This window comes from Rhinatrema bivittatum, chromosome 3 (genome assembly GCF_901001135.1).
Source record: "Rhinatrema bivittatum chromosome 3, aRhiBiv1.1, whole genome shotgun sequence".
Taxonomy (NCBI): Eukaryota; Metazoa; Chordata; class Amphibia; order Gymnophiona; family Rhinatrematidae; genus Rhinatrema; species Rhinatrema bivittatum.
This window is the reverse complement of record NC_042617.1, coordinates 241,698,611-241,723,304: the sequence shown is the minus strand read 5'-3', so window position 1 is coordinate 241,723,304 and position 24,694 is coordinate 241,698,611. Positions and strand designations below refer to the sequence as shown.

General features: G+C 47.4%; 1 protein-coding gene across 3 annotated transcripts in view; it reads left to right on the top strand.

Annotated features, from left to right (window-relative positions):
• The window catches only part of MAP4K3 (mitogen-activated protein kinase kinase kinase kinase 3), a 1,052,401-nt gene that overhangs the window by 558,501 nt on the left and 469,206 nt on the right, over positions 1-24,694 (top strand). For all 3 annotated transcript variants that reach the window (XM_029594354.1, XM_029594353.1, XM_029594355.1), the window contains exon 13: positions 12,969-13,047. In XM_029594354.1, the coding sequence (XP_029450214.1) occupies positions 12,969-13,047 (79 nt within the window). The remainder of the gene's footprint in view (positions 1-12,968; positions 13,048-24,694) is intronic.

Sequence of the window (24,694 nt, the reverse complement as noted above, 5' to 3'; positions counted from 1 at the left end):
ACTTTCAAAGTTTTGTTTATGACTGCACCAAAGTTTTATATTCTAACCTGGCAGCCCATGTGTGGGCAAATGTTTTTTCTGTATCTTTTATTTGCACAGAGGAACTAGGCAAGGCTATCCACTGTCCCCCCTTTTGATTATACTTATTCTGGAGCCTGTAATAACTAACAGGTCGATACAGTAAAGTGTGCTCCGTCGGAGCGCACTGTCAGCCTGCTCTGGACGCGTGTTTTCCCTTACCCCTTATTCAGTAAGGGGAGGAAAACACGCGGCCCACCCGCGGCACCTAATAGCGCCCTCAACATGCAAATGCATGTTGAGGGCCCTATTAGGTATGCGCGCGGGATCCAGTAAGTAAAATGTGCAGCCAAGCCGCACATTTTACTCTAAGAAATTAGCGCCGACCCAAAGGTTGGCGCTAATTTCTTCCGGCGCCAGGAAAGTGCACAGAAAAGCAGTAAAAACTGCTTTTCTGTGCACCCTCCGACTTAATATCATAGCGATATTAAGTCGGAGGTCCCCAAAAGTAAAAAAAAGTAAAAATAAAAAAACTTGAATTCGGCCCACGGCTGTCGGGCCGAAAACCGGACGCTCAATTTTGCCGGCGTCCGGTTTCCGAGCCCGTGGCTGTCAGCGGGCTCGAGAACTGACGCCGGCAAAATTGAGCGTCGGCTGTCAAACCCGCTGACAGCCGCCGCTCCAGGCCAAAAGGAGGCGCTAGGGACGCGCTAGTGTCCCTAGCGCCTCCTTTCCCTCGTTTGCACCGCGTCGCCTAATTTGCATGCTGGAGCATACTGGATAGCTCGCACCGGCGAAGGGCCGGTGCGTGCGCCGTGTATAATTTCTCTGGACTCAAAGCTTTAGGGCAACAAGAACATTTCAAATCAACAAGAGGTTTTCAAATTTAGTTTATTTGGCTTCTTAAAAGTCAAATGTTCCTGTGAGATGCAATATAACTGCCCTCTATCTGTAATAACTTGCATCTCCGTGAATCTCTGACCTGCCCTGACTTATATAATCAAAATACAACATTCCTGAAGCTTCCAGAATGAATGACGTAACTGGCCAAAGACAAAATACCGTATACTGTTGTCATGACAATCTATCCTGTATAGGAAATGCTTGTGAGGACCTCCCTCAACTAAGAATTCTTCTAACCCTGTTCCTCCTCCCACTGTAAACAAGTTCCTTTATCAATGACTTTGATGCAAGTATTCTCTTCTGTTCTTCTTTTGTTCTTCTTTGTTTATGTAAACAACTCGCAGTCTGGGTTTTGAATAGAGCTAGACTTGGATTCCACTTCTTGGCACCAGGATTCATTCAAAACTATCACCTCACAAGATCTCCTTTTCACATTGGTTTCAGATCATTGAAACCAGCATCTGCAAGATAAAAGCTTGCATCCAAGACTCAGTTTCTCTGCATTGTAAAGCAAATGTTGTCATTGATGCCTTCCTGGCCTGTAATTATAGGCTTTGCAGAGCTTACAGTTTCCCAAATCTTCTGCATCCTTTGAATCTGTGATAGTCAGAAAGTCTCTCAAAGTTCATTCACCTCTGACAGGCTAGTACAGCAGAGGAGTCTGGGTATTCTTGGTTATCTTAATCAGACATATTCTTCAGCCGGGAGAGCGGGCGTTCGTCCGCTCTCCTTACAGTATCGGGCTGTAAGTTGGAGGGGAAGTTAGAAAATTCTGAGAATACTTTAGCATTCTCATTTCTCAAGTCTCTTCTATTTGCAGATGATTTACTGTTTATTTCAGAGTCCAAATAGCTTTCATTTGTTCTCAGACTATTTAAGGGGCCGATGCAATAAATTCTGTGGAAAGCAGGAGCTGACTATTCAGCATCTGCTTTCTTAGTGCTGGCAAGGGGGGCGTCATGCAATATGCAAATTAGGGGGTCGCGCTAGCAAGGAGATGCTAGGGTCGCTTGCGTGACCTTAGCGCCTCCTTGCTAACGCGACCCCGAGGCGGCTGCCGGTTGTGAAGACCGATGCCAGTAAACTTGGCATTGGTTTTCATATCTGGCCATCTGCTGAGGTAAATTTTTTTTTTTTTATATTGAAGAATTACCGAAAAGCAGTTTTTTCTGCTTTTCTGTATTTCTACATGCGCTCAGCTATTAACACCTGCTTCAGGCAGATATTAACACCTGCTTCAGGCAGGCGTTAATATCTGAGCAATAAATGTGCGTCTGAGATGCACATTTATTTTATTGCATGTGGAGTGAATGAGTAATAGCCTCATTCACATGTATTTGCATGTGATGAGCGCTAACTCATTCACTCCATGTCGGACGTGTGTTAAATAGGTGCTAATCCCCCTATTGCATTAGGGGGTGCATTAGCGCCTATTTAACCCACGTCCGACAGCGGGGTAAACAATGCACTCGTGTGAGCGCACTCTATTGCATCGGCCCCTTAGAAATGTAGTAGCTTCTCTGGGTTTACATTGAATCTGACAAAATCATAAGTTTTAGATCTTCAAGGAAACCTTTAAAAGGACTGGAATAATTTCACATCGAAATGGGCTAATAACACTATTACGTATTTAAGTTTAAATGTGTAGTCTGTGATCCAAGAATTAAAAAACAGTTGACTACTATGAAGGCCTTGTAAAGAGTCTTGCTCTCTCGCACTCTCACCCGCCGGTACTCATATAACTTATGGGCCAATGCAATAAGCTATATTAAAATCAGCTGTTAGCATGCATTGACAGCTGGCTTTATTGCAGATGTTGCTATAATTTAGGGGCCACTGTACTAAACATTAAAATCAGCTGTTAGTGCATATGAGTCGATTTTAATGCAGGTGGTGTTGCATTAAAAACCCAATGTACTAATAGGCATTAAGCCTACTGTTTTGAGGGAAATAATGCAAATGCATTACCAGCATTGACTATTTCAAGGCCCAGTGTGAGCCATGGTCACCCCTGCAGCCCTTGACTGTCTTATCAAGGCCTCCAGCTCTGCCTCCTAAAGCAGAATCAAGACCCCTAGGCAGGCTGATCAACACCTCACCCATGCCTGCCCATTCAGCCATTGTTCACAAGTTGCAGAGGACAGGCGAGAGAGCTCTGGCTTCACCGTGTAAAATGATACTGGTCAGCAAGCACCATTTTGCTTAGTGAGGCAAGAGTCCTCTCTCCTGCCCTCTTCAGCTTATTGATAGTGGCCAACTGGAGAGAGAAGGGGAGTCCAGGCTTGGAGGAAGTGATTTGCAAGAACTAATTTTAATACAGATGAGCTACTTTGCATGTGATACAGCTCATGAATATTTTAATTTCACTAAGACTAATGCAGCATTAATACACGTTAAGTATTGGCCCCTTAGTGTGGCAAGAAGATGATTTGGAAATGTTTGAAGTTTGTTGTTGTAGAAAAATTAATCACAAATTAATCCCAATAGCATTGTTCTTGCGTTAGAGTTTGACTCAGGACTGTGATCGCTGTACTGTTATACAGCAAGACTGTTCTTCTCCTATTGATGTGCTGTCATCAAATCTAATCTTAGTTTAATTGAACAGTTTTGCTTATGTAGTGCAACTGGTTGATTTATGAATTGAGGTGCAATTACAAATGTTTTTTGGCAGTTTGTTTCAAGACATATAAAATAAATTGACCAAATGAATTGATTTTTCCTAGCGTGTAGCAGATGGACTCAGAACAAGTGGGTATAGTGTGCTCGTGCTAGCAGTTGGAGACGGATCTGACGTCAGCACGGGTACATATACCCCCACAGGAAGTGAAGCAACTCAGCAATTTCAGTCTACAAAGCAGTTTGGAGCGCCTGCACGCTCGCTGAGCGTGTTTTCCAATACTACTTTCTACTTTCTAAATTTCTCAGAAGACGAGCCCCGCACTCCTGCGGTGATATCCTCGAGTCCTTCCCCCAGTTGAGTTTCCCGAGGTGATTTCCGCGATCCCTCGGAGGTCTATGTCTCGGTCTGGTGGCCGAACCGCGGCAGGGATCTAGCCCCTGAGCGAGAAGGGCTCGAGCGTGGCTGGGAGGCACCTCGGTCGCAGCGAGGACTTAGCCCCGAGTGAGACGAGTTCGGCGGCTTAGAGGCAGCGGGTGCACTTCCTCGAGCGCGGCGGTGAAGGTATTTCCCCTCTCCCCCCGCAGCTGGAGACCGCCCGAGTTACAGCCGGGAAGCGCCGAAGATCAGGTAAGGCGTACATCTCTTACTTTTTGGTCTCCGAGGTACGAGGATCGGCAGCGTTGCCTGCATGCGGCACGCCGTGGAGGTCGCCATTTTGTCTGCCTTGTTCAGGTATTGAGCGCACACGGATAGGCGCCTGTTGATAGGCGCACAACCGACAGTTCCCCAGGGGCCACCCCAGATCTAGCGGGCCGTCTCGAACAGCCAGGAATCCCGGGGGACCTGGTACCCTGACGGCTAGAGACCGCTTCCATTTCCTGGGTAGACTTATTTAAGGGGATCCACGCCTTTGTACAGATGCAGTCGGCTTCCCGTCCAGGCCCTGCTGCCCCGGATGACCCTGCTCCCCCGGATGACCCTGCTCCCGGACCCTCTCGCCCTTACTGCGGGCACCTGCCTCCAGGCAGTCCGGCTCATGTGGATCCTGATGTCTCGGAGGACGAGTCTGGACTCCCCGAGGAGGGGGAACTTCCCTCGGGGATAGAGCCATATCGAACCATGAGGCGGTTCTTCCCCAAGGAAGATATCTCCGACCTGGTTTCTCAGTGCCTGTCGGAGTTGGCTATTCCAGGGCCCAGTACCATGGAGGCATCCATGCAGAACCCCCTGCTAGAGGGTCTTCGTCCAACGGCCCGCCATTTCCCCTTCTTGCAAGCGGCACAACAGCTGATCGATCTGGAGTGGAATGCGCCGGAGGCCTCATTCAAAGGGGGTCGGGCCCTTTCTGGCATGTACCCCCTGGACCCGGCAATCAAGGATATACTGGCGTGCCCCAAGGTGGACGCCATAGTTAGTGCTGTGATCAAGCGCACTACCATTCCAGTAGAAGGGGGGGCGGCCCTCAAGGAGGCTCATGACCGCCTGGACGCCATCCTGAAACAAACCTTTGAGGTGGCAGCTCTGTCTCTGTGGATCGCAACCTGCTGTACAGTGGTGACACGTTCCTGTTTGTCACAGGTCAGGAACAATGCCCCGGCAGCGGACATGGAGTCAGCTCTCTCGATCCTCACGGATGCCGCTTCCGACCTAGTCCGTACGACAGCCAAGGGGGTCTCATCCTCAGTAGCAGCCAGAAGGCAGCTCTGGATACGGAACTGGTCAGCCGATGCTCCTTTTAAGACACGTCTCACTAGAATGCCGTTCAAGGGTTCTCTTCTGTTCGGCAGCGACTTAGATAAACTGGCCAGCACATGGGGTGCCTCTCCAGTACCTCAGCTGCCCGGAAGACAAGTCCAAGAAGAACCAGTGCGTCTTTCCGAGGCCCTCCAGAGGTAGAAGCTCCCAACGCTTCACTCCCTATAGGAGTCGCTACCAGGCACCTCGTCCTCAGGCCAGAAACCAGACCTTTCGGACCAAGCAGCACAAGAGGGGGAGCAGGCTCTGGTTCAGGTCCCGGCCGCACCTCACAATGAGAATCAGCCGATCCATCCGGGGGTCGGAGCCATAGGGGGCAGGTTAACCCTCTTCTACCCCAGATGAGTCGAGATTACGTCGGACCAGTGGGTCCTTGCCATCATCCGAGAGGGCTATTATCTGGACTTCCATCACATCCCTCCGGACAGGTTTGTGGAATCTCCGGGCCCAATCCACAAGAAGGCGGCATTGGAAGCTACCCTGGCGAGGCTCCTGTCCTTGAAGGCCATAATCCCAGTACCTGCATGGGAAATGAATTCTGGACATTATTCCATCTATTTCATGGTACCCAAGAAAGAGGGCACCTTCCGACCCGTTCTGGACCTCAAGTCAGTCAACCGATACTTAAAGGTCCCGAGGTTTCGCATGGAAACTCTGCGCTCAGTCAAGACCGCAGTACAGCCAGGAGAATTCCTCATGGCCTTGAACTTGTCGGAAGCTTACCTGCATATCCCGATCCATCGGGATCATCAGCGCTACCTACGCTTCAAGGTTCTGGGACGACACTTCCAATTCCGGGTTTTGCCCTTCAGGTGAGCCACTGCGCCGCGGACCTTCACCAAGGTGATCGTAGTGGTAGCAGCGGCGCTCAGAAGGGAAGGAATCCTTGTCCATCCCTACTTAGACGATTGGCTGATCAGGGCGAAATCACGAGAGGAGAGCCATCGGGCAACCAACAGAGTGATCGCCCTTCTGGAAAGCCTGGGATGTGTAGTCAACCTAAGCAAGAGTTGCTTACAGCCTTCCCAATCTCTGGAATACCTGGGAGTCCGGTTTGACACTCAGGCAGACAGTCAGCCTAACCACCAAGAGAAGGTTAAAGCTTCAGACGCGTCTAAGTTCCTTGATGGGAGCCAGCCAGCCCATAGCTTGGGATTATCTACAGGTTCTCGGTCTCATGGCATCCACCCTGGAAGTGTTACCATGGGCAAGGGCCCATATGAGACCGTTACAACACTCCCTCCTCTCTCGGTGGAGCCCACATTTACAGAACTACACCGTGCATCTACCTCTACCCGCCAGAGTGCGGACTCAGCTACGGTGGTGGTTGCAATCCGACCACACGAGCAGGGGGTCGAAGATGTCCTCCCCCACGTGGACTCTGCTCACCACAGATGCCAGCCTGAGCGGATGGGGAGCACACTGCGAAGAGCTCACCGCCCAAGGGCGGTGGAACAGAGAAGAGTCGGGGTGGAACATCAACCGCCTAGAGGCACGGGCAGTCCGGTTAGCCTGCCTGCGATTGGCTCACAGACTGCGGAACAGAGCAGTCAGGGTAATGTCCGACAACGCCACTACGGTGGCATACATCAACCGACAGGGCGGAACCAGAAGCCAACAGATGTCCCTAGAGATAGCCCCGCTGATGGCTTGGGCAGAGGCGAATCTCCAGTACATCTCCGCCGTCCACATTGCCAGAAGGGACAACACCGCGGCAGACTTCCTCAGCAGGGAAAGCCTAAATCCGGGAGAATGGCAGCTGTCCCCCACAGCCTTCCAGATGATTGTGGATCAGTGGGGGACTCCGGACATGGACCTACTAGTGGACAGGTCCAGTGCTCAAGTACCCAGATACTTCAGCCGCAAGCGAGATCCGTTCTCTCACGGGATCGACGCCCTGGTTCAGCCATGGCCTCCAGGGACTCTGCTATACGCCTTTCCTCCGTGGCCCCTGCTGGGCACCCTTATACACAAGATTCAGAGGCACAGAGGCCTAGTTCTTATAGTGGCACCAGACTGGCCAAGAAGACCCTGGTACGCGGACATGAGAAGACTGCTGACAGGGGAACCCCCTTCCCCTGCCTCCTCTCAGGGACCTGCTATGTCAAGGTCCCATCCTCCACGAGGATCCGGCTCAATTCTCTCTTACGGTCTGGCCATTGAGAGGGCTAGACTGAAGAAAAGAGGATACTCGGAGCAGGTGATAGATACACTTCTTCGAGCTCGCAAGTTTTCCACATCACTAACACATATAAGGATCTGGAGAGTATTTGAAGCCTGGTGCGACACTCATGGCACCAATCCACATGCGACCACAGTCCCTATTGTTCTGGATTTCCTGCAGGATGGGCTTCAGAAGGGTCTCTCCCTCAGCTCCATCAAGGTTCAGGTGGCTGCGCTGTCTTGCTATGGTCCCAGGAGGGATGGCAAGACCATGGCTACGCACCCAGATGTTTCCCGCTTCCTGAAAGGAGTCAAGCACATTCGTCCACCACTGAAGTGGCCAGTGCCCCTGTGGAACCTCAACCTAGTTTTGGATTTCCTCGCGGGATCCACCTTCAGACCCCTTCGGGGGCATGTCTCTCCGTTCGCTAACTTTGAAGATGGTGTTCCTGCTGGCAGTGTGTTCAGCACGCCGCATCTCAGAGCTACAAGCGCTGTCCTGCCGTGATCCCTTTCTCAGGCTCACTCCAGAGGCTATCCATCTTCGCACGATTCCCTCCTTCTTACCTGAAGTAGTCTCACAATTTCACCTCAACCAAACCATATCATTGCCCACCACGGCGGGTTTGAAGAAGTCGGAAAAGGGCGTTTGTTACGCCATCTCGACATTGGCAGATTGCTGCCCAGATACCTGGAAATGACAGAAGCAGTACGAAAGACGGACCATCTGTTCGTCCTTCACAGCGGGAAGAAGCAAGGGGAAGCGGCCTCTCGGCCCACCATCGCCCGCTGGATTAAAGAAGTTATCAGAGCGGCCTACGTAGAGTCCGGGAAGTTACCACCTCTACAGGTCAAGGCTCATTCTACCAGAGCGCAGGCGGCCTCTTGGGCAGAATCTAGGATGCTGTCGCCCGCGGAGATATGTAAGGCGGCGACATGGTCCTCCCTCCATACTTTCTCCAGGTTTTACCGTCTGGATGTCCAGGCCAGGGAGGACACAGCATTTGCGAGGGCAGTCCTACGTGGTCCTCAGGCAGTCTCCCGCCCAGTTCGGGAGTAGCTTTTGTACATCCCACTTGTTCTGAGTCCATCTGCTACACGCTAGGAAATGTTGAGATTACTTACCGGATAATCTCCTTTTCCTTAGTGTATGCAGATGGACTCACCATCCCGCCCGGCTGCCGGTATACATGGGTTTCACCAGTTCAAGGTCAGGCATGTCATTTCGTACACGAGAGCGTCCACTCTACCAGGTGTCGACGCCTTCCGGTTGGGAACACTGGCGGTCCCCAGCGTCTATCAATCGGTCAGGGGAATCCTGTTTCACTAATTCATTGATCAGTCAGTACACATATATCCATAACAGCTTTTGCAAGGAAGATTACTGAGTTGCTTCACTTCCTGTGGGGGTATATGTACCCGTGCTGACGTCAGATCCGTCTCCAACTGCTAGCACGAGCACACTATACCCACTTGTTCTGAGTCCATCTGCATACACTAAGGAAAAGGAGATTATCAGGTAAGTAATCTCAACATTGTTAAATGCCCCAGAAATAGAATACTGGCTAACCTGAAAATGTAGAGTGGTGGTATTTCATTTGTTTTAATTTATGGTATGTTTTTGGTTAATTGAACAGTTCGTTTATGGGGATATTTTTATTATGTGTCAAAGTCTTTCTGAATTTGTTAATGGTAAAAAGCATTTGCTCACTATTCTGTTTGCTTAGAGCAGAGGTTCCCAAACCTGGCCTAGCCAGTCAGCTTTTCTGGATATCCACAATGAATATGCAAGAGAGAGATTTGCATGCATTGCCTCCATTGTATGTGGATTTATCTCATGCATATTCATTGTGGATGTCCTTAAAACTTGATTGGCTTGGGTCCCCCAGGACAGGTTTGGGAACCACTGGCTTAGAGCACTATGATGGGTTTCTGAATGCATGTGTGTGCGTGCTTCCATTTTTATTGAACAATCACTGTATAGTGCTGCCTTTGTTTTGGTTTTCTTTTTTCCAGTATTGGGTTATCCAATTATGATACACTATTGAATAGTTTAAAAATGTCACTTTATGACATCAATGTAGTCTCCAGTTAAAATGTTTCTTTTAGCTATGCGAAAATCTAGGTAATGCACATGTAAAAATTCTCAGAAATGTGATGTATGTAAAACTAAAGTCTGTGGTGGCTTTGTTAAGCTTTTAATTGTTAAGAAAATATTCAAGCTTAATAATGAAATGTAATAAAAACAAATTTTCAATTATATAAGACTCAAAATGAGGCCCAATAGTAATTATTTGCTTTAAAAAAAAAAAAAAGTACAATTGGCTGTTTTGTGCCAAATGCAGTCTCATAGTTGATTTGTATAGTTGTTACATATGTAACACAAAATTCAAGGGTTACAGTACCCAATGAAAGAAAAAAGTTTTGAGACTAAAGTTGATGTATGGAGTGATATCAAAGCTATTCCTAGACCAAAAATACAGTAATTTTATTTTTCATAATTCTTTAGTTACTAAATTAGTTTTTTCATGACAAAAATCGATAAAAGAAGCAAAAGCACATTTTGGGAAAACACTAAATATATTCACCTATGATTTATTTATTTATTTATTTTATTTATTGTGGATGTCCAGTTGTATATATCTCTTATAGTATAAATCCATATTTCATCTGGGTTAATTATTAAAGGGCTTGACTAATATGTATACTGTCACAATACTGGAACATAATTTTACAGTAAATGTCAATGGAATGTACATAAATGTCCAACATTCAAAAGGTTTGGCAGGACCCAGACTAATTGTTATATGCACAGAAAGTTTGTGTCCAGCCCTAGATGTGTGTTTGTAAAGGCACACACAAATTAACTTTTTTATTGAATGAAACCTTTGGTGCTTAATTTTTTCTTGACTGTGTAGTTGAAGCTTTCTTAAGTGTCTCATAACTGTAATACATAAAATTTAAAGCTACTTCCCCCTCTTTTGTAAGTCTCTCAATATTTAGAAAATTTGTGATATATTGCTACATATAAAGAGCGAAGAAATGAAAGCAGAATATGGTCTATATTAATTTCCGAGATCCTTGAACTTTCAGGATGAATTGCACGTATTGATGATACACAGGGCAGAAGATACATGTGAATGTCAAGCCCAGAAAGAATAACATTAACATAAACCCAGATTATTAAGTGTTTTCTACCATTTTCCCCAATAAGGAAAAACGTATATAAAAGTCGGGTTCTAATTATTTTAGTGGAATAACATATAGAAGAGGTTGAGATTATAGAAATGGATAACTGTAGTTGCTTACTGAGAAAGTATTTGCAAAGCTGAGACTAATACTGTAGTGCAGGGATCCCCAAACTATGGCCCACGGGACTGGCCTGCAGAATAACTTTTTCCAGCCTGTGATCAATTTTCCCTTTTCCCATTCTACAGTACCTGAATGTAATCCACTTTGAAGTGCTGAAAAAAGTGTGAAAAGGGGAATATAAAAAATATATATATAAAATCTAAACCTCCCCCTAGTTTTATAAAAGCATCTAGGAGGCAAGTCTGAAGGACCTCTCCAAGAATTCCCCCCTCCTCCTCCCTCTGATGCTGATAGGGGCATCAGGGAAATCAGTACTGCACAGGCACAAAAGTAGAATACAAAGGAAAATGGCTGCTGCCCAAACCTGCTGAAAAGAAAACTGAGCTGCATTGCATCCTCCATTGCTGTTCCTGCTCCCACCACTATTACTACCAAATCTCCAAGCAAAAGCAGCTGCAGCACAACGTTTAAAGGCTATAGGGGTGAATCTGGGATTATAGACACTAGAAGTGGACTGAGATGGCACTCCCAGAGGGCAACTAGTGATAAAGCCAGATAAAGCTGTCAGAACTGTGATAAGGACAAGGCTAAAGCTTTCAGGAGGGGCAGATCAGGGTTACAGAGATTGGATTCTGGACTGAGAGGATGGGGGGAGCCTAGAACTGAGAAACCGGAAGGTATAACAGCCTAGTCTGCGGACGAGACGGGGTGCTGCACCGGACTCCTCTGCAGGCTCTGCAGCTCCTGGAAGCCAGTCTGGAGTACATGGGGGCTGCAGCTAAATGGCAGTAAGGAAGTGCAGAAGATGTGAACGGAGCAGGAGGTATTGAGATGGGACCCTAGGCTCACTGCTTTCCAGGCACTGGCTCTGCTTTCTGTGCTGCTATGCTACGGTAGGCTCGGCTGAGTTTTGCTGGGAGATGTTGCTGCATTGCCAGGAGGAGCCAGTCTGTACTTCCACTTATGGCCAGTAATGTGGCCTGCTCCAGTCACATTTGGGCCTAGGTGAGCCTGAAAGAGATACGCAGCTGCATTGCCCTGGAGAGCTCTGAATGCAGAGCAGACATGCGCTTGCCAGTACCTGAAAATGGCCGTTGGTCCCAAATAAAAAGAAAAAAAAACTAGGCCATGTTGCCACTACTGTAGCTCCCACCATTATTACCACCACTGTCCTGAGAAATGGCCGCAGCATTCCTGGACCCAAAAAAATTCCAGAGGAGTGCATAAGCAGGATGTGGTGCAAGAGGGGAGGGAAGTGAAAGGAGATGGAAGGGATGGGGGATTATGAGTGAGAGGGAGGGGAGGGGTATGAGAGTTGGGAAAGGGAGTTTGAGTGAGAAGGGAGGGGGTAAGTAAGAGGAGAGGAGTGAGGAATGGAGAGGGGGTTGTAGGATAAGCATGGGAAGCAGAACAAGTGTGTTTGGGTGACTGTGAGTGGGAAAGAGTGTACCACAAATACTTCACCTTGAAATTCATTCAGCCCCTCATTCCCTCAAAGGGGGAGGAGGCAGTTGAAGATGCTGAGGAAGGGGCAGGCAGGTGATAATGTTCCCAGAGGTGTAGCAGAGTTGCCAATTTCCTAGAAATATTTTTTACTGACACTCTAGCTGCCATACCTCTGTGGGAAACTTGCCTCACCCCTACCCCTCCACAAAATTTCTAATCACCCAAAGGACCAGACTCCAAGAAATAACCCCCCACCTCAAAACTCCAAGAGGGGCCTCTTCCCCCCCCCCCCCCCCCCCCCCCACCAGCCCTCTCAGTGATTTGAAATGTCGCATGTGGCCCTTGACTTAAAAAGTTTGAAGACTCCTGCTGTGATGGAAATGATTCATCTATGATGGTGATAGTTGTTTCTGTCTGTCTTTATATGATACTCTTTGTAGTCAGTGACTTCATCAAAGGTCCTGTCAGTATTCTGAGGGACAAGAAGAAGTCTGCTTAAATGAAGGCAAATGTCATGTAGGAGACCATCAAAATAGAGCCCCAAACCATCAGGAATAACATCTATTTTAGATGCTGTCCAAGTTATGTAGAATAGAAACCTTTTTTTTTTTTTATGAGCCCTCCCTTTTGCAAGCCACACCTTCAAAAAGGATGGTTTGCAATGTCTGCTGCATATTAACATTTGTTTCATTTTTGGAAGTTGAGTTCAGGTAATGATACATTACTTTTTTTCATCCCTCTTGTTTTTTAGCCTCCCATTGTTGTTCCTCACAGAATTCACTCGACAAGCAGGAGTGTGAGAGAAGAAAAAACACGATCTGAAATCAACTGTAAGCATGTCCACATTTTATGCAGTTTGGGTTTTTATTTTCTGATGTTACCTTTTTATCCAGCTAGCTTTGCTATCCGCACAGTGACTGAATGAATATGGACTTCCACTGAGTATAAAACAGGATCACATCTTTTCTTTCAAAGTATATAAATTTTGTGATAACATTTCCTATTTAACTGCTTGTGCCATTTTGGACCCAAGTATGTTGAATTGATTCTATATTTTTCTTCTGTGACATTAGTACCACCTAGAAGATGCATCCACAATAGCCATTAAAGTAGTGGCAGCATGAGGGGGAGGGCAAACCAGGCTACCACCAGGGACCCCACACTTTATGAGACTCCAAAACTTTGCACAAATATTTTTGGGGGTGACCTTTTTGCAAGAAAGTGACAGTACTTCCATTTTAACACTTGACTATTTAAATTCCCCAAAGAATATTAAAAAGATCCATAAAACACAATTCTGGTGGACTAATATTTATCTTGCTTCTTGTTAGTTATATGCAGAAGCTTAGGCACCCCTGGCGAAACTGTATGTTTCATTGAATCTCTAAGTGACCAGAAACGGACTCAAATTTAGTCTTTCTGCAGTTAAGTTACTATTTGCTGATTTTTAACAGATTGAAAATAACACAGTGAATATGCCATATACAAAAGTTTGGAGACTTCCAGTTGATTCAGTACTACTTACTAAAAAAAAAAAATTGTCAAGGCCCAAAAAGTTGATTGACTCATTAGGCCTTCAGTTAATCAGGGGAAGACAATTCCATGGTTGAACAAATACTCTGACCCTTCCACCGTCTCAGGTTGTGATTATTTTGTCTTTCAACAACCATGAATTCATGTAAGCAGCTGTATGAGCATTTGAAAATGAAGATAATTCACTCTTAGAAAGCAGGGGAAGAATATTTAAAAAAAAAAAAAAAAAATGACTAAATGCTTCCAGCTAGGAATTTCAATTATCAGCAACATTGTTAAAAAATGGTAGTTATATAGAATTTTTGAAGTCAAGGCAAGATCTGGATGACCGAGAAAAATCTCTGATGGAACTGTATGAAAACTGGTCAAATCTGCAAAACAGAACCCACAGATCACTGAGAATAACCTGCTGAAAACTTTAGCTGCCACGGAAGGTAGTTGTCCAGAGATCCAGAGCACAACATTGTTTATACAATGACCTATCTGCATGGGAGAGTTAATTTAAACTTTTCCTAACACCTTATCAGAAAACTCATCTAAACTTTGCAAAAACTTAACTTATGCCTGAACCTTTTTAGAACAAAGTGCTTTGCACTGATGAAACAAAAATTGTACTGCTCTGCTATAACCACACAAAATACTGTAGTAACTTCCATTTCTTAACAATGTTTTTGACAGTTGAAATTGCTAGCTGGAAGCCTTTATTAACAACTTTAAAAAATAGTAATGAATCAGCTGAAATGGTATTCAAATGTTTGCACATGCCATATTCTCTGTTTTATTTTCAATTTGTTAAACTTTGCAAATAGTAATTTTGCATAAACATTTCCAAAAAATGTTGGGGTAGACTTTAAAAGGAGCAGGTGCACGGCATACATGTGCGCCTGATTTTATAACATGCCTTTCTCTGTTCCCTCCCAGGTCGCTCTGAAATCGGAGCGGCCTCGGTGGGAACTTCCCTACCTCCCCTGCCCTTCCTACGTTTTCCTTTTTCTTTCTTTTGTCACAAAACTTACTTCAGCCCTGGAGCTGAAGTAAGTTTCGCGTGCCGGCCAACTGTCAGCGCGAGATCCCTGACACAGCAACAAATGGCTGCTGTGCCAGAAGCCTCTGACCCTGCCCCCGGACCGCCCCTTTAGTAAAGCCCCGGGACTTACACGCATCCCGGGGCTTTATGGGCGTCACTGGGCCTTTTGAAAATCCAGCCCATTCTGTTTAACTTTATTTTTCTAGTGTGTAGCAGATGGACTCAGGACCAATGGGTATAGTGTACTCCTGATAGCAGTTTGAGACAGATCAGATTTCAATCTGACGTCAGCCCTAGCACATATACCCCTGCAGGAAGTGCAGCTCTTCAGTATTTTCCGTCTCCATAGCAGTTAAGGGACTTACCTGCACTCTCTCACAGCGTTAGAACAAATTCAACGGAGAAACCCCCAATTTAGAAGAAAACTTACCTACAGACGAACCCTGCTCTCCTGTGGTTACGCCCTCGGGTCCCTCCCTCAGTTGAGAATTCCCGAGGTGATTTCTGTGGTCCCTTGGAGGTAAGCCTCGGTCTGGGGGCCGATCCTCGGCGGGGACCTAGCCCCCGAATTCGGGCACGGCTGAGAGGCAGCGGGTGCATCCTCGAGCGCGGCAGTGAAGGTATTTGCCCTCTCCCCCCGCAGCCGGAGACCGCCTGGGACGAAACCGGGAAGCGCCGAAGACAAGGTAAGGTAGAAATCTTTTTTAAAGTCTCCGAGGTTCGAGGAGTCGCACTGGTCGCCGGCAAGGACCAGTGCCACCGGGTTGATCCGCTGTAGCAGGGCTAGGCCCCAGTTAGATCCAAGGGTCCTCCCACATGGAGAACCTCCGAGGTGGTCGCCATATTGCCCGCATGGTCGCCGTTGCCATTTTGGCCTGATTCGCTGCTCTGTCTGCCGTCTCGATCCGGGCGCACAAGGCTAGCCAGGCGCACAAATTACATGTGCGCATAAAATTACACTCACAAGTACCACACGCACAAGATACGCACATATTGTGCCCTTACTGGGCTGGGCACATAACTTTGACTTGTGCGCACACCTGCGCACACACACAACCCGCATGCACATCTTTGATACACCGGAGCGCATAAAGATTTACGCGCCTATATCATGGCACCACCGGAAACTGAGCTCAAGGCTCGAGGCCTCTGCCCAGTATGCCACATCAGAGCCGCACAACACAGAGGCCAACGCCCTTTGTGTCCAGGGCAAGGAGGCCCTGGGAGACCTAGCCCAGGGCCAGTCCCACTCAGGAGCGAGTAGTAGCTCCTCAATGAGTACCCTGGACCTAGCAAATTCCAGCGGGACACCCCCTTAAACGGGGACCCCCAGGGACACAGCGCCCCCTAGTTTGGACCCAGCATCTATCTCATGGGTGGAATTCTTCAAAGGCCTACACACCTTTGTTCACATGTAGACGGAGCCTCCGGCAAAACAGCCACAGCCTCCACCAGAAGACATTTATGCCCCAGGCCCCTCTAGGCCCAGACAAACGAATCCACCGCACAGAAGTCCCACCTATGGGGACACAGACAACTCGGAGGAGGAATTAGAGCCCCTGGAGGAGGGGGAACTCCCCCCGGGGACAGAGCCTCACCGGACCATGAGATGCTTCTTCACCAAGGACGAGCTCCCAGACCTGGTCACCCACAGCCTGAAGGAGCTTGCTATCCCGGGCACAAGTGCTTCGGAGGAGCCTAAGACTAATCCCCTGCTAGAGGGACTCCGCCAGACCTCCCGCCATTTCCCTCTGTTACAAGCCGTCCAGCAGCTAATTGACCTGGAATGGAGTGCTTCAGAGTCTACATTCAAAGGGGGACGGGCTATGGCAGCCATGTACACTCTGGACCTGGCGGCCAAAGATCTTCTGACATGCCCAAAAGTGGATGCCATGGTCTGCGCGGTCTCGAAGCGCACTACTATCCCAGTGGAAGGAGGTGCAGCACTCAAAGATGCTAACGACCGACATCTGGAATCCATCCTTAAACATCCTTGATGTCGCTGCTATGTCCCTACCGCCGCTATTTATTTATTTATTTATTTCAGATTTTTATATACCGGCATTCGAGACAGCAGTCACATCGTGCTGGTTCACATAAAACAGGGGTGCATAGTAAACATAACTATAACAATGGTGTTGAAAAGGCAGTTACATATAACAGGGTGATAAGAACTTGGCTGAGAAGGAAGAGAAAGGAAAGGTTATTAAAATTCACACAGGTAAACGATAGAAGATAAGGATGACCATGATGTATTTGGAGATTAGTTAACCATGTTGGAGATTAGTTAACCATGTTGGAGATTAGTTAACCATGGTATAGTTGGAGATTAGGGGTGGCTTGGCGGTGTTCTATCAATTGGCGTCTGGGAAAGCTTGTGTGAATATCCAGGTCTTTAGTCTTTTTTTGAAAGTTGAGATGCATGGTTCTGTTCTTAGATTTGAGGGGATGGAGTTCCATAACGGTGGAATGGCTGTAGAGAAAGCCCGGTCTCTTAGTGTGCAGTGTCTGGTGGATTTGGACGGTGGTACCTGTAGCGATCCCCTGTATGCATCTCTTGTCGGTCTTGACGAATTGTGTAGTCGGAGAGGGATCTGTAGGTCAATGGGAGCCAGTTGGTTAATGTTTTTGTATGTGGTAAGAATGGCCTTGTATATTATTCTAAAGTGTATAGGTAGCCAATGGAGGCTCTTTAGAATGGGGGTTATGTGGTCCCTTCTCCTGGTATTTGTCAGAATTCGTGCAGCTGCATTTTGCACCATCTGAAGCGGTTTGGTGTATGAAGCGGGCAGGCCAAGTAGGATGGTGTTACAATAGTCTAATTTTGAAAAAATGATTGCTTGTAGAATGGTTCTGAAATCTTGGGCATGGAAAAGTGGTCTAATTCTTTTCAGCACTTGTAGTTGGTAGAAACAGTCTTTGGTGGTTTTGTTAATAGTGGCTTTGAAATTCAGGCGATTATCAATTAAGACTCCTAGGTCTCTCACTTGTGTGATTGTTGGCGTGTGTCGCAATGAAAACACCTCAGACGGTCTTCAGGGTGAAGCGTGCTCCCAGCATTTTGGGCAGCCCCCTTTTTATTGTAAAATCTTTTACATAGCATTGCATCGGATACATACGTCACATATTTACTGCTACAATATTTCCACAGAAATGTTTATGCTGACCTTTTACTACGTGGGTGCAAAGAGGTGCAAACGGTCAATCTTCAGGCAGGGAGGGGGGAGGTCATTAGCTGGTCATGAGGCAATGGTACTGAGCTACCTAGGTGTGAAAACCCACAGAAATGCAAGTAGGTCATAAACTAAGCTAGTGCTGTAAAGCTTCTGCTGCAAAGCTTTTGCCCTAGATATGTTCCTTGCAGACTTCCTGTTAGCTACAGCAGGAAGTATGTTTACTTGCTAAAACTTGCTGCGGTCGGCACAAAACAGTTTCTTTATGCTAAGAGTAGGTTTTAGACATGGGACAGATGTTGACCTTCTGAGGTGGCGTGCCATCTGTCAGGGAAGCCAAACACCCAACCCCCACAGGCGTGGCTTGTTGTGCAGAGGTGATGGTGCTGTTTTCTGAGGCGATGAGCAGGAGTTCAGTTTTGCCGGAATTTAATACCAGGTTTAGGCTGGTGAGGAGGAGTTTAATTTTTTGAAGGCATTTATCCCAGTAAGCCAGAGTTTTTGCGAAGGAATCCTTAATGGGTATCAGGACCTGGATATCGTCCGCGTAAAGGAAGTGTTTGAGGTTGAGGTCGGTGAGAAGTTGGCATAACGGTATAAGGTAAATGTTAAAGTAGGAGACAGGGAGGACCCCTGTGGGACTCCTACTGACGACGGGTGTTGAGAGGATTCTTTGTTCTGTATCTTGACCTTGTATCCTCTATTGCTGAGAAATGATATGAACCAAGATAGAGCTGTGCCTGAGATACCTATGGAGGCTAACTGGTTAATGAGTAATGAATGATTAACGGTGTCAAAGGCTGAAGAAAGGTCCAGTAGGATCAGTAAGAAGGCTTGACCTTTATCGAGGCCCAGGATGAGGTGATCTGTTAAGGAAATGAGGAGGGACTCCGTGCTTAGTGTTTTGCGGAAACCGTATTGTGATGAGAAAAGGAGGTTGTTTTCTTCAATGTAGTTTGAGAGTCGGGTGTTCACCAATTTCTCCATAATCTTGGCTATGAAGGGGAGGTTGGCGATCGGATGGTAGTTGTTTGGGTCATTAGGATCTAGATTAGGTTTCTTGAGTAGTGGTTTGAGAGAGGCCAATTTTAGGTCATCTGGGTAAGATCCTTGCGTTAATGAGCAATTTATGATGTCTGACAGGGATTTGGAGATGGAGTCAGGAATTGATAGAAGCAATTTCGAGGGGATGTGGTCCGAAGGGTGAGAAGATGGTTTCATTTTCCATAGTATACCTTGGATCTCAATGGAAGAAGTGAGTTCCAGTTCTTCTAAGCGGGAATTTTTGAAGGCGGTCTGATGTGGTGTTGAAGTAGAAGCGGTGTTAGGGGGCAGTTGAGTTAGAAGTTTGCTGATTTTGTTGTTGAAAAATAGCGCTAGTTCTTCCGCTTTAGATTTGGCTTGGTTTAGAGCGATTTCTGTGATTTCTGTGATTTCTGTGATTTCTGTGATTTCTGTGATTTCTGTGATTTCTATGTCCCTACCGTTGCAGCAGGCACCGTGGTAACACGTGCCTGCCTATCACAGACCAGGAGCAACACCCCTGGGGAAGCCATGGAACCAGCAGTATCATTCCTGGCAGATGCTGCTTCCGATGTGGTGCGCACAGCGGCCAGAGGAGTGTCATCAGCTGTGGCAGCCAGGAGACAACTCTGGCTCCGAAGCTGGTTGGCCGATGCATCTTCCAAAATGAGACTCACAAGGATGCCCTTCAAAGGATCCCTTCTGTTCGGCAGCGAACTAGAGAAACTGGCTAACAAATGGGGCCAGTCCTCATTGCCGCGGCTACCGGAGGACAGGAATAAGAAAAACCAGCGACCCTTCCCCCGATCTTCCAGGGGCAGAAGTTCACAGTGCTTCAATCCATACAGAAACACTTATCAAGCGCCTCGTCCTACAGGCAGGAACCAGTCCTTTCGGAACAAGCACAACAAAATGGGAACCAGCTCGGGCCCTGGCCCCAACCGCACCCCACAATGAGAATCGGCCGACCCGTCCAAAGGAAGAAGGCATAGGGGGCAGACGTGCCCTATTCTACCAAAGATGGGTCGCAATAACTTTGGACAAGTGGGTCCTAACCATCATTCGAGAGGGATACTACCTGGAATTCCTCTGAACCCCTCAGGACAAGTTCGTGGAATCCCCCTGCCACGACCCCTCCAAGAGGGTGGCAGTGGAGGCTACACTGACCAGATTACTGGCCCTAGAGGCCATAGCCCCAGTGCCTCCACAACAAATAAATGCTGGGCATTATTCCATTTATTTTATCGTCCCCAAGAAAGAGGGAACGTTCAGGCCCATCCTGGACCTCGTCGGTCAACTTCCACCTGAGGATTCCCCGCTTCCGCATGGAAACCCTACGCTTTGTAATAAGGGCTATACAACCGGGAGAGTTCCTCACATCCCTAGATCTGTCGGACACCTACCTACACATTCTGATCCATCAAGAACATCAGCGCTTCCTTCGCTTCAAAATCCTGGACCGTCACTGCCAGTTCTGGGCATTACCCTTCGGGTTAGCCACAGCACCCCGGACGTTCACCAAGATCATAGTGGTGGTGGTGGCAACACTGAGGAAGGAAGGAATCCTCCTACACCCTTATCTAGACAATTGGCTGATCAAGGTGAAATCCCCAGAGGAAGGTCACCAGGCAACCAGCAGAGTCAAGACTCTACTGGAGAGCCTCGGAAGGGTGGTCAACACAAACAAGAGCTGTCTGCAGCCCTCACAGACTCTAGAATATTTAGGAGTCCGACACCAAGGAAGACAAGGTCATCCTGACACTGGCATGGAGATTAAAACTGATGAACCAGTTGTGAACCCTGCTGAGTGAACCTCGCCCCACAGCATGGGATTACCTACAAGTCCTCGGTCTCATGGCTTCCACACTGGAAGTAGTACCATGGGCATGAGCTCATATGAGGCCCCTACAGTATTCACTTCCATCGCGATGGAGCCCACTGTCTCGGAACTACACTGTACGTCTACCGCTCCCGGGCAAAGTTCGAACCCAACTACGGTGATGGCTACAAGACGGCCACCTGAGCCAGGGAAAAAGACTATCCTCACCGACCTGGATCCTGCTCACCACGGATGCCAGCCTACGAGGATGGGGAGCACACACTGCTCTAGGGCGGTTAGCTCTTCGCAGTAACGCAGAAGAGTCGGGGTGGAACATTAATCGCCTAGAAGCCGGGGCAGTCAGACTAGCCTGCCTACGGTTCGGTCACAGACTCCGAGACAGAGGTCAGGGTAATGTCGGACAACGCCACAACAGTGGCCTACATAAACAGTCAGGGAGGAACCAGAAGCCAACAGGTGTCTCTGGAAATAGACCCCCTAATGTCATGGTCGGAAGGGAATCTCCAGGAGATCTCAGCCGTCCACATCGCCGGGAAAGACATCACGGTGGATTACTTCAGCAGAGAAAGTGTAGACCCAGGAGAATGGAAGCTGTCGACCACAGCGTTCCAACTGATAGTGAACTGTTGGGGAACAGCAACCATGGACCACCTGGCAAACCGGTCCAACGCCCAAGTACCCAGTTACTTCAGCCGCAGACGAGAGCCTCAGTCCCAGGACATCGATACCCTGGACTGATGAAGCAAGAGGGTAGGTGGTCTAAGAACGCCGTGTAGGCAAGCAGTGGATTAGACACCAATGTTGTCCAAAATTCTTTATTTGAATGGAGACACGAATTTCATACTAACGCCCAACTCAGGCCGAGTTTCACCCCCAGCGGGGCTGCCTCAGGGGTGACAAAATCGCGTTGTTTGCTTCGGGGGAAAAAACTTCTCAAATCGCTACACCACCGTAGCTTTAGATAAATTAACCTGTAAAACAAGAGAGTCTCCGCTCAGTGCAAATTTTGCACCCCTGAGGCAGCCCCGCTGGGGGCGAAACTCGGCCTGAGTCGGGCGTTAGTATGAAATTCGTGTCTCCATTCAAATAAAGAATTTTGGACAACATTGGTGTCTAATCCACTGCTTGCCTACATCGATACCCTGGTACAGACATGGCCACAGGATATCCTGCTATAAGCCTTCCCACTGTGGCCCCTACTAGGCGCGATCATTCACAAGATAGGTCTACACAGGGGACCAGTACTTCTTGTGGCCCCGGACTGGCCAAGAAGACCATGGTACGCAGACATGCGAAGATTACTGACAGGAAACCCCCTGCCACTACCTCCACACAGAGACCTGCTCCAACAGGGACCGATCCTCCACGAGGATCCAGCTCGATTCTCTCTTACGGTCTGGCCATTGAGAGGGCTCGCCTGAGAGAGAGCGGATACTCGGGGGCTGTAATCGACACCCTACTCCGAGCACGCAAGTTCTCCACATCTCTTACATACATAAGGATTTGGAGAGTATTCGAAGCCTGGTGCGAGGACCACGACATCATACCTCGCTCAGTCAAAATTCCTGCAGTCTTGGAATTCCTACAGAATGGCCTACAGAAGGGATTGTCCCTCAACTCCATCAAGGTACAGGTGGCCGCATTGTCATGCTACAGAACCAAGAACGAGAGCGGCAGCATAGCCTTTCACCCGGATATCTCCCGCTTCCTGAAAGGAGCTAAGCACATCCGACCACCCCTAAAGTGGCTCGTACCTCTTTGGAACCTCAACCTGGTCCTGGATTTCTTAGCAGGAGCCTCGTTCAGACCTCTCCGCGGACTGTCTCTCCAACTATTAACATTGAAAACAGCCTTCCTGCTGGCAGTCTATTCAGCCCGTCGTATATCCGAGCTGCAGGCACTGTCCTTTCCTGAGCTGTTTCTCAGGCTCACCCCTGGAACTATCCAGTTATGCACGGTTCCCTCGTTCCTCCCCAAAGTGGTGTCTCACTTCCACCTTAACCAAACCATCTCGATACCATGGCCAGATTAACATAAGAATTCGAAAGAGGCCAAAAGTCTACACCACCTCAACATCGGCAGGCTCCTGGCCAGATACCTGGAAATGTCTGAATCCGTACGAAAGACGGACCACCTGTTCGTCCTTCACAGCGGGAAGAAGCAAGGGGAAGCGGCCTCATGAGCAACCATAGCCCGCTGGATCAAAGAAATCATCAAGGTGGCCTACGTAGAAGTAGGCAAGCCGCCGCCTCTACACATCAAGGCCCATTCTACTAGGGCCCAGGCAATGTCCTGGGCAGAAACTAAGATGCTGTCACCCGCTGAGATCTGCATGGTGGCGACATGGTCCTCCATCCATACCTTTTCCAGGTTTTATCACCTGGATGTTCAGGCCCAGGAGGACACAACATTCGCAAGGGCAGTACTAAGTGGGTCACGGGCAGCCTCCCACCTGGTTTGGGAGTAGCTTTTATACATTCCATTGGTCCTGAGTCCATCTGCTACATGCTAGGAAATGGAGAAATTACTTACCTGATAATTTCGTTTTCCTTAGTGTAGACAGATGGACTCAGCATCCCACCCACAGCTGCCATTACTCTGGGAATTCTCAGGGGACATCTCCGAGAGTGAGGGAATCAAGGGTAAGCCATGTTTTTCTTCAATCTAGGACACCCACCCTAACGGGTGTCGGTGTTTCCAGGTTGAGCGCTCTGGCAGTCTCCAGCTATAGCCAATTCAAGTTATTCCATTTTATCAAGTTTAAAGTTAATCTAGTTGTTCAAGTTATGAAGTTATTCAAGTTATCCAAATTAGTCGGTCACACATATATCCACAATGCTTTTCGAGGAGAATACTGAAGAGCTGCACTTCCTGCAGGGGTATATGTACTAGGGCTGACGTCAGATTGAAATCTGATCCATCTCCAACTGCTATCAGGAGTACACTATACCCATTGGTCCTGAGTCCATTTGTCTACACTAAGGAAAATGAAATTATCAGGTAAGTAATTTCTCCATTTTTGAGATGTTTGTTTGTACCATATAAATTTTGTGTCAATTTGCTTAAAACATACAGTTTGACCAGGGGTGCCTAAATGTTTTTCCATACAACTGTACATGCTGTAATAATTGTTTGAACAGGTTAATATTTGATATTCTCTACAAATGTCCTGTAACAAAAATATTATGATATAAACATTTTAAAATTTCTCTTCTGGTTAAATTTGTCAATTTTATGGCAAGAAAATTGGAAAAATATCTTCAGTTTATTAAAATGTGCAAGAATATGAATGTAAAGAGATATATAGATAGATATTTAAAGCTACACAACACAAAATATTTTAAAAAACATTGAAATATTTCCTGCCCAAATTCCAACTTTTAATGAATATCCAGTGTTTACATAGTTGTAAGTTATAGGCTAATAGGTAATCATATTTAAGAGCTAGTTCAGATGTCATGTGGAATCTGTAACTGAAGTTACAAGTCCAAACTCAGTTTTTCGCCACGGACTGTCTCATGTCAATTCCATGCCGCTGCCTCCCCCAGCACTAAAAAAAAAACCTAAAAAAAACCCTCCTGAGGCTCTCTTCACCCACCCCCAGGCCCCCCCCCCCAATTTACACCCCATCTGCTGGTTGTTTATGGGGTAGGAGTTATCTTCAGATGTGACCAGCACCTGTGATCAAAGCAGATGCCATTTTTGCTGTACAGGAGGGTTTCTCAGGTTTTTTTTTTTTTTTCATGGTAGAAGTAGGGCTTAAACCTCTGTAAGCTGCCAGAAGTTGAATGGAGCAGAGAAAGTGGCTGAGATCTAACTGACTTATTTGGTTTAGATAACATGTGAAACTGAGATTGCAGGTAACTGTAATTAACTTAGTC